At 49.1% G+C, this 10556-nt stretch overlaps 1 protein-coding gene across 1 annotated transcript in view; it reads right to left on the bottom strand.

Annotated features, from left to right (window-relative positions):
- Window positions 1–362: 362 nt before the first annotated feature.
- Window positions 363–10556, bottom strand: part of LOC147729104 (uncharacterized) — a 366822-nt gene continuing 356628 nt past the window's right edge. Inside the window, exon 8 of the mRNA XM_086959794.1 lies at window positions 363–1676. Within this exon, the coding sequence (XP_086815920.1) occupies window positions 1522–1676 (155 nt within the window). The 3' untranslated portion in view covers window positions 363–1521. The remainder of the gene's footprint in view (window positions 1677–10556) is intronic.

The raw sequence follows: 10556 nt of genomic DNA, 5'->3' as shown, positions 1-10556 counted from the left end.
AGTTGGGTCCTTGGAACTTTTTACCCAGGTGCGCGTTTAGGGTAGTTCTGCGAACTTTTGTGCAATGTGCTATTGCACCAGCTGTCTGTTTAGTAGTAAAATATAGCATTGCTCTTGTATGTTAACTTTTCTTTAATGTGCAATGTTTTTTACAACATTTAGAATTTGATCATAATGACTAAATAGATTATGTTGAAAAACTCAATCCGATAATGCCTACAAAGTGCAAAGGAAGGTACTGAGACATGAATAGGAAATTCCACAAATGTTTTAAGGCTAAGCATCTGCTTTACACTACTAAGTCATAAAAAGCAAGCATTCCAACATACTGTTAGAAGCTGACTGCCTTTTCCGTGGGAAGAGATCTTATATTAATTGTAAATGGGGCTTTAACAGTGTGAGCAGCTTTAGTAGAAGTATTGTAAATGCATGCAGCCAGGGGAAGTTCACAAATAAAAAAGCTTAAAGTTCCACACAAAAGCGGATTAACACAGTAATTTGGTTATGGTAACTGATAAAGCCCCCTTTAAAGATATATTAAATACAAGAGATTTCACAAGCAGGGCGCAAGGGATGCCTAAAAAGGTAGTTTGGCATTGCCAAGGGAGAATCAAGGACTAACTTCAATCTCCTTTTACAGCTTCGGCTCGGTATGTTTCATCTTTGTAGTTAGTGCTCTGGCTGTGTACGTGGACGTGACTGTCAGACACAAACAGCAAAGCTATGAAAGGCACTAAAGCTAATGGAACGGAATGTTTTAATGGCTTTATAGCCATCTGAGGGCGCATTTGATGGCCAGTGTAGCCCACTAAGGTGGGCCATAAGGCTATATTTTGCAAACAAGCTTGCACCGCATATTGAAGTGTTTGTTTTCACAGTACAAATTTTATGCTTATATCCTGTACTTCAACCATAGTTTATTTTTAAGACCGAGCAGTAGGGCAAAGATTTAAAAGGGGGTTCAAGCTATTACAAGACTAATTATTAAGAATACATATTATAAGCATATCTGAGTCATCTCAGAGTTCTGGGACTTTTTAATGGACCTTGGCCTTTGGTAACATTCCTTTGTATTCTAAAAAAACTCCTGACTTGGAAATGTACTTATAATGTATGGTCACCGCTACTATCTTTAATGTATTGTGCCAAACTTTAAAAGATGGTGTTGATAAAATGTAATTTCTGTCCCTACAAACTCATTATTGTTGATGATCCACATTTTGAAAGTGACCTGCTAAAATTCTATAGCTTTTGGATTTCTTTTGCCTCAATTTGTGTTAATATGTTTAACCAGCTAGATGATAGTGCCTCATAATATACTGTAGATTTTAGCTTATCCTGCTGCATAATTTTCATTTTCTTTACCATATAATTGCAACAATGCACGTCACACAATTTGGGTTTCAATTGCAACACAGATCCAATGACCTTCAGTACAATGTACCTTATTGTCACCTCCTTTGACGTGATCTAAACCAACATTTACATTCCTCCTTAACTACAATCACATAGGCACTTGCGCTAACGGGTAACATTGTATTTTTTCTGCCTCAGATTTCGTGCAGTGGTTGTGTGCGGTTCTAGCACTGAATATTCATCTGTGCACGGTCCTTTCAGTGCTGAATAATGCTCTTCACCGTCGTCTTCCTCCCACATACCGACTGCATAGGGTGAACCTTTTGGAAAAGAAAAAACACTTGAAGGACGAGGAATAGATATTTTTATTTTATTGCAATGAAAGTAATGGATAGCAAGCAACCGTTTTCAGAATTCCAGCACAAAGTGGGGGTCACAGAGAAAGGCATTGAAATAATATTGAATCCACTAAAACATTTCGGTTGTATGTGATCTCTTCAACACCATTGTTGATAATCTTTCCTTTTAGAATAGCTTTTACCAGGTTGACCAAACCATCCTGCTGAAACCCATTTTGTATCATGTTTGATTTTCATTTTGAGGCTTTTAAGGGGGTTTCCCACCCTCAATAATCACCTGCCCTTTTTTTTAAGACCCTCTTTCATACCTTCCTTGACCCTTTCAATCCTACCCCTCCCACTTCACTCCGGGTTGTTTTCAAACTTCTAACTAACTTCTCCCACTTTATGCCTGCTTTGTTCAAACCCCTTATTTCTAATATACTTCGTTTTTTTACATTCTGCTCACTACTCTTCCTGCTGTATTCCATGGGGCAGATCTACAAGGAAGTGTCACAGCATGGCACTGAGGTTCCGTGAATTCGAAACCCGTTTTATAAATGTCATGTATTTTGTTACGAATTTAATAGTAGCGAACCGTAACTACAGAGTGCGACAAGTACGAGTGATTTCGTCATGTTAGATCGATGGATTCACTATGTATTTAGGGATTTTGTTCTGAACCCTTGGGTTCCATTTTGTGCATGGCAGCCATTTTGTGGTTGCCCTCACATAGGCCGATGACTTTAGCTGACTTTTAGATGACCTGAGTGAACTGACCCTGTTGCCTGAAGCTGACCTTGTTAGGCCAGTTCCTTGCCCAGTAGCTGATCAAGATTAAGGATCAGAGCACAGGAGATTGTAAAGTTTGGTATGCGCACACACACACACCCCTTATCATACTTCTCATCTGTTTCTGCTCCTTCTTTTATGGTCTGTTTATGATGTGGGTTGTGGTCCTTTTATTATGGGTTTGTCCGGCTTGTGTAAGAAGGAATGTTGAGCTTTTTGCATGCTTGCAAAAGCTAGGACTGCCCCTTTCTTTTATGCTGAGTTTTGTATTCCTAAGCATATATAAGGCCTCTGTTTTCTGTATTCCTCAGACTGCCTCATTCAGTTGCTAAGGCTTCTGGGCGACGTAGCCTCACTTATAATAAAGATGTCTTTTCATATTTCAGCTTCTGTGCCAAGTTCTTTATTCTATTAGTGAGACCCCTGAGAATGAAGATTTCAGTTCTTCAGCACCGCAAGCTCTTTGACTGTGCCACACTGCGGTACTTCTGAAGCACAGGGATGCAACATATTTACAAGAATATGTTGCATCTCTATGCTCCCCCCTGTGCTGGCCCACAAACTGCAGCCATGTGCTGGCGCAGGCACCCTTGCACCATGGTGCAAGGATGCCTGCGTCATGGGGAGATTGTTTTTTAGCAGGAAGGGGCACCTTTCTTCACAAAAACAATCACTACAGCCATTTTTGTATTTCAATGCGTGCTGTAGAATGCAGCACGCATTGAAAGAGGACAAAACGTGAAGAAATGAAATTCTCAAAGCTCCTCCCTACATCACCTCTAGGGTGGCGTAGCATTCAGTTGCATCTCCAGATTTATGATTTCTTGTAAATCTGAAGATGTGTCTTGTTCCATGAGTGTTACATGGGAACACCCACAGCACCACCAGTGGAATGCTCCTTCAACGTAAAGTGCTGAGTGTGAAGGGGCCGTATTTACAAGGAGAGGAAAAGTCCCGCAGGGTGGATTTTCCTCTCCTTGTAAATATGGAGGAGCCCCCTGCACCACCAATACGTCACGAAAAGTGATGTACTGGTGGCGCAGGGGGCTTGTAAATCTGCCCCCATGTTTTCTACCTCTTACTCCCAATACCACTGTACTCCCTTTTTGAAACCCCTTACTCCTGTCCTGCTCTACTCCAACGTTATTTTACAATCCCCGTACTCCCACTTTACTAGACTTTATCCAACCCATTACTTCCCCTACTGCTTTGCATTCGTTTTTTGCAAACCCTAATCCTGACTTTATTTTTATTGATTTCTTACTCCCACTTTAATTCATTTATTTCTCAACTCCCTTACTCTCTTCCCACTTTACTTCCTTCCCACCTTCCCATTGTTTTGTTCAAAACACTTCTTACCCATCCTCCTTCCTCCCCCTCCTGATTAACTGTCAGTAGGGCAGAGAGGGAATGAGGATTTAAAAAAAAAGCAGAAGTGGATAAGAGGTCGTAAAAGTAAACATATTTTTGTGGCAAATATATTTTGCCATTTACATTTTTCCATAAAATGAAGTTTAATCAGCCTGTTTTCGTCAAGCTGTATGAGTGCTATGGCTTTGGCCAATAACACAAAATCTTTAGAAGCAATATTCTGATAATCTTTGTGTCTTCGTTGTTGTTTTAGGTGTGGAATACGACAGTGTTATGCGTCTATTAGTCTACTATTGTTCAGTGGTGGCTTCTATCATTGCTTATTGGTGGGGCGGGGGGATACAATCAAAACTAAACACACAATTAAGAATAATTAAAATTACACTTAGCTGCCGCTGCACATTGCACAGGCTCCCATATGCCAATCCCAGCGCTTCTGTCAAGCTGGGAATTCAATTCTGTGCTGGGATTGGTCTGGGCAGCTTTGTTTGCCGCTTAGACAGTGCCTGGGAGCCTGTGGTATTTCTCCAAACCAGCAGTGCAATACATCTGGGTTTAAGAAACTTAAGTGCTCATGTCTTTGTGGTTGGCCTAAAACAGCCGGCCAAACAGACATGCACACTTTAAAGTGCCCACCACTCCTCCCACTGCCATGCCTGTCGAATAGGATTGCCTGGCCCCGCCCTGCTGAAGACTCACGTCGTCAGTTGTTAGACAGACAAAAATAAAATGATAAAAAAATGCTTTGCTTATCATTTTATTTGTCCTCTTTTAGTAGGGGGAGTGGTGCTCCTCCACCATTATGAAGGAGCAGCCCTTGCTATTGTTTCCAGTACAACAGTTGCGGCCCCTGGAGGGAGTTACGGTATGTCAGGAAGGCGGGGCGGGGGAGGGACAGGGTGGGTGGTGCTAAAAACTGGAGTATGGATAATTGGAGGTAAGTAAACAATTTAATAAATAAAACGAATTTCGTAGCGCATCCTGCATCGCAAAATGCGAGGCAGTACGCGCTACGAAATTCGTTTTATTAATTCAATTATTTACTTACCTCCAATTATCCATACTGCAGTTTTTAGCTTGCCCACCCGGCCCCTCCCCGCCCCGCCTTCCTGCCCCACCGTAACTCCTTCCACGGGCCGCGGCTGCAGTACAACCAAGAGTGGGCTTTAGTTGAGACATTTCCTTATGATCCAGATTCCAGTAATTTCCTCCCTATTCTTTTAATTGTACCGCCAAAAAGCATTTAGAATTGTGTTTTGATTGAATGATGTTTGCTTCCACTGCTTATGTTAGCAATACATGAGGGCTCTTTTCTCTCCCCCTTTCTCTGTGGTTAAGATTAATCCAAGTACTATATACATCCATTATGTTTTTCTCATTAATTTAATTTATAACATTCACTTTGCACTCAAGGTGGCTTTGCTGTAGCAGTAAGCTTTGAATATTTGGATGATTGGTAGAACATACTATTCTCCAACAGGGACAAGAGTTTGCATCTGCAGGAGCATCCAAATGTATTCTCACTGGTCACACATGGTTTCAGCAGCTTGAGTTCCGCTTTGTGGTTGTGAAAGAGTTTATAGGCACCAGACTACATTACCCCCAGGTCCCTTCTGTCCTCGTCCCATTCCTAAACATAGTGGAGATCACTATCTCTGCGACAGAAAAAAATAGCGGGAGCATGCTGGGATACCTAACCCACTCCCTCCCGCTGGGCGTGCATAAGCGTTACCAACCCAGCATGCACCCTGTTCTTTTTTTCTGTCTTTCGACAGAATGGGACGTGTTTGCTGCTTACCTGTGTGTTTCTTCCATGGATGTCTCGTCGGGCTGATGGGCTGTCCTCAACGTCCTGTTGTGCGCCTCCTGGTCTGCCGAGCTTGCTGGGAGTCGCGTTGATGGGCGCCCAGCCCTTTGCAGCTGGGGCGCTATTCCTTAGGATTTCTTCCGGGTTGCAACATGCGTCTTTCTAAGGCTTGGCCGGACTGGAAGACGCGCAGATAAGGCTGTTTTGGGGGCCCAGTGGCTGCACTGGGTGGTGCTCCTGGTCCCCCTACCTGGCTTGTTGGGGTGCTGCTGGCCTTCTTTCCTCTGTGTCACCCCTGCTGTTCGTGGTGTCAGTGCAGGGGCGGGCATTGATGAGGGCCGGTGTCATACCGGTTGCTGCAGTCCTCTTCCCCGCCCGGCGCTGGTGTCCTAAAGGGTGCCTGGGGTGGCTCTTGGGGGCAGGGCGCTGTGGTGAGTCCTTCCTGCCCCTGTGGTGAGTACCGCATAGCGGTTCCGCTTTTCTTCCCAGTTGGCTCGCACTTGCATGTTCCTCTGGCTTTGTGTTTTGTGCTTTGCCTGGATGGGTCTGACTGTGTGCAGTGGGGCTGCTTCGGCTGTCTTGACTGGAAGACCTGCTCGGCCGCTTTGGTCGTTTTTCTCACCTTGCTTGCTTCTGGCGCACTCAATTTCCTCATGGGTTCTTTGGGTTGTTTCTGGTGCTCTGGGGCCCGGAGTCCTCTGGTCTCTCCTTCTGCTAGTTGATTCCTGTTAGGACCTTTTTTCCGTGCTGGCTTGTGGCTCTCCCTGTCCCTGCATGCTGGGTTGGGGCTTTGCCTGGCTTTCTGCGCTGTGTCTCTTCCTTGCTTCCCAGTGCTGCAGGATGTTGGGGGGCTTCCTCTGCAGGTTTTGGGTTCCCAGGCCTCCTGGCTTTCCGCTTGCTCGGCGCTTGTTGCTGGATGGCGTCTGGGCAAGGGGGCGGTCTATGTTTGGTGGTGTTGGCCTGTCGCCCTGGTGCGTAGCGCATTGCGGGTTTCTTCTTCCCTGTGCTGTGTTCTTCTGCTGTGCTGGCCTGCGGCCTTGGCTCCCTGTTTTCTACTGTTGGGGGTGTGATGGGTCTGGCGGGTGCTGTGGGCTTCCGCCCTTTCCCCTGTGCCCGCGTCTGTTTCCTGCTCTGCGTGTTTCTGTTCCCCCCTGGACGGGCCGGGTTGGTGCCTGGTCGAGTGTCTACCTTGGTTGCCTTTTTCCTGGCTTCTTCAGCCTCCTGCGTGTCCGCCCTGTTGGTTCCTGCCTGTTCTTGTGGGTTCGGGACTGGCGCGTACCTGTCTGGGTGCCTGCCTGTGGCTCCTGGTTCTTGGGCGCTCCTTGCGTCCTTCCGGGGGTGTTGGCTTGACCCGTGCTCGAAGTGCCTTGTTTCTTCCTTCCCGGTGGTGGGTGCTCTGGGCTTCGCTGTGTGGGGTTTCCTGGCCTGTGGCCTTTTCCTCCCTTCTGGCGCCTGGTATTGCCTGGGTGTGTTGGCTGGGCCCGCCGGTGCCCTTGAAATGGGGAGGTGGGCGTGTGGCTCCCCATTCCACCCCGTCTGCAGGTGCGGCGCGTCTGCTCTTGAGCTTGGTGCCTGCTTGGGTTTGGCTGGATCGCTTCTTGCATCCTGCGTCAGGGTCCTTGGTGCTTCCGTACTCCCTCTTTCTTGGGTTCCATTGTTTTTTCCGGGGGTGAGGGGCTGTTCTGCCCCCCCTCTGTCCTGGTGGGCCTTGGTTGGCTGTTGCTCCAGGGCTGTCCTTCTGGGGCGCCTGGTGGGCTTTCTGGCTATGTTTGCAGCTTGCCTTTTGCCTGGTGCTGTGTTGCACTTGGTTGGATGGTGGGGTTTGGTGTCCTGTTGTGGTTTCCTTTTCTCCTCTTGTGGCTCTTTTTGTGGCTTGGTGCGCTTTGGGATCCTTTACCTCTCGTTGGCGCTCCCTTTGCCGCCTGTGGTGGCTGGGTGTTGTGGGTCTTCCTTGGCTCATTGGTTTCCTGGGTGCACTGCCTCCCTGTCTCAGGTTTGGGCTGCCCTGTGCCCTTCTTTTGTGGGTGCCATTACCGGTTTCCTCCTCCCCATCCCCATGCCTTCTCTTGGTCTTGGCAGGTGGGTTTGTTGGTAGGGTTGCCGGTTGTGGTCTGGTGTCGGACTCCCCTGGTGTCTGGGATGCGTTGCTGCTTTCCCACTCCCCGTTTTTCTGCCTTGCCTGGGCCCTGATGCGGTGGCAATCCCCTTGTGGACCTGTCCTTGGGTTTATGCATTTCCCCCTCCTGTGTGGACTGCTTTCGGCTTGTGGTGTCTCTGGCCGTTTCTCTCGCTGACTCTGCAGGGTTTGTTCTACCCCTTTTGGGTCTGTTCCTGCGCCCCCAGTGGGTTGTGCGCTTTTGGTCTCTCCTGGCTCCTCTCCTTTGGTTTGGAGTTGCCTTGGGTGTCCTGGGGTTCTCTGGGGCCTGGGCTCTGCCTCTGTTGGGTTTGTTCCCTTCCGGTCCCTGTTTTTGGCCTCCCTTTGCGGGGTCCCTGCCTGTGTTCATTCCTGTGCCGCTCCTTTGCGCCTAGCTGGTGCACTGGGCCCTTTGTGTTGGTTGACGGTTGTGGCTTACCGGTCTCCCTCTCTGTCTTCCTGCTACTTCTCCTCTCTTGTTGGCGTGGCGGTGGCGGGCTTTGGTGCAGTTCCCTGGGCCCCTTCTTGGTTAGGGTTTTTTGGGGTTTGTGTCGGTTGGCCCTTTGCCTCTCCTTTCGGGTTCTGCTGGTACCATGTTGGGGTCATCCTGGCTGGCTGGCCTGTTGGTTGTCCGGTTGGCTTCTTGGGTCTTTCTGGGCCGCCTGCGTTGTTGGTCTCTTCGCCTCCTTGTTGGTCCTTCCTGTTTTGCCCTTCTTGGGGTTCGCCTTGGGTGGTTCCTTGGTGTCCTCCTGGCCTGTGGGTCGGCTGTTGGTTGATGGCGGTTCCTCCTTCCCGTTTCTGGGGTTGGTTTCCCCGGTTCCGTGTTTGGCCCCTGGTTTTTCTCTCTTGGCTGTGCCCTGGCCATGTGTGGAGTCTGCTTTGGGTGGCACTTTTTGCTCTCCCTGGCCTGGTTTGGGTGGCTACCTGGGTTCGTGCCCCTGTGTCTCCTGCTTTTGAGTGCCTCAGGCCTGGCCGCTGGCAGGTTCCTGTGCCCTGGGTTTTCTTCTCCGGGTGTGGCGGCCTTGGCTGCGGCCATCTGGTGTCTCTGCTGGGGTTGGCTGCTTGTCTTTCCTGCCTTTGGCATGGGCCTTCTGTGGGGTTTCTGTGCCTCCGGTTCTCTATTGATGCAGTTGTCTGCATTTGGGGGGGAGGCGGCCTTGCCTGGGTTCCTTGACCTCATTCTTCATGGTTGTTGCTCTGGGTCGGTGCCTGTTTTCTTGTCTGGTTCCTCCCTCTTCGGTCTTGGTGGCTCTCCTGGTGGCTTCCCCTGGTGTGTTGGGGATGGTCCAGTGGTTGGTAGCCTTTGTTGTTATCTTGCTTTGGCGTACCTCTTCGGTCTCGTCTTCCTTTCCCTCGCCTTTTGGAGTGGTCATTTGTGGGTTGCTCTGGCTGTGGGTCACTTTCTTCCCTGCTTTGGGGGGGGGGGGGTTCGCTCTCTGTCTTGCCTCTGCTGGATTCCTTCCTGGCCCTTGGCAGTGTCCTCCTGTGCAGCCTGCTCTCGTGCGCTCACAGGCGTTGGGCCAGGTTGGCCTATTTTATCCCTAGTGGGACGGCTGCTTGGCGGTGGCTGTGGCTGTGGGTTTCTCCCTTGGCGGGTTTTCTCCCTGGTCGTTAGCCCTTCCTGGCTGGGTTACTTTGTTGGGGCGCTACCACTTCTCCAGGGTTCCCTTCCCCTGGTTGTTCGGGGGAAGGGGATTCTTTCTGCCTGACTGGGTGTTCCCTTGGGGCTTGGCTCTGTGTGCGGGGCCTTCTTCAGGCTTGCCTTGGGGGTTCTTGTGCTAATTTGCGGTCCTTTCTCGGTCGCCCCCGCTTGTTTTGGGGTCTCGGCTCTGTCGGCTTAGTTGGGGGCGTGACTGGTTGTGCTCCTGCCTGCGTTTTCTTGTGGGCTCCCTTCTGCTATAGTTGGGTGTTGTTTTGTTTCTCGGTCTGGTGCCCCTGGCATTAGTGGGTGTCCGGAAGGCCGGGTTGTTTGCTTTGGTATTCTCCACTATGTTTAGGAATGGGTCGAGAACAGGAGGGACCTGGGGGTAATGTCCTATTACTTACCGGTAATCTTCATTACTCCTGGTCCCGTTGTACTCGTCCCATTCTTAGCACCCCTCCCTCCCTCCCTGGGGGCTGGCCTTCCAGTTGTTGGCTTGGCATTTTCAGGCTGCATGCTGGGGTGGTACCGTTTATGTAATCCCAGCGGAGGGATTAGGTTAGGTATCCCAGCATGCTCCTGTTCTTTTTTCTGTCGCAGAGATAGTGATCTCCACTATGTTTAGGAATGGGACAAGGACAATGGGACCAGGAGTAATGAAGATTACCGGTAAGTAATAGGACAATAATATACAGCCTACAATACAAGACCTTAAGCAGTGACTGAGATCTGGCTTAGACAGTGCTGTAAAAATAATATCCGTCAGTGTTACATATAACAAGCTATGCAAATGTATTTATGAAGCCTCAGGTAGCCTGCAAAAAGGTGCAATACCATACAATACTGCTAATGAAACAATAAACACAAACTATTGGCAACGTGTTCTAGGAGCCTGCATGGCAAGCAGTGGTGGCTCCTCTATGGGGGAGTTTGGGCGCCGGCCCCCTGCTTTCTCGCCGTGCGAGAAGGCGGAAACAAATGGTAGTTATTGCTGTAATAACTACCATTTGTTTCTGCCTTCTCGCACGGCGAGAAAGCAGAAGTTCCTTTTTGGGGGTGGGTGGAGTTTCTCGAGGGCAGGGGGGAGTGGCTTGCCCACTGTTCTTCATACTGACT

This window comes from Lissotriton vulgaris, chromosome 2_2, assembly GCF_964263255.1.
Source record: "Lissotriton vulgaris chromosome 2_2, aLisVul1.2, whole genome shotgun sequence".
Lineage (NCBI taxonomy): Eukaryota > Metazoa > Chordata > Amphibia > Caudata > Salamandridae > Lissotriton > Lissotriton vulgaris.
Note: the sequence above shows the minus strand (reverse complement) of the source record. Positions and strands in the feature narration are given on the sequence as shown.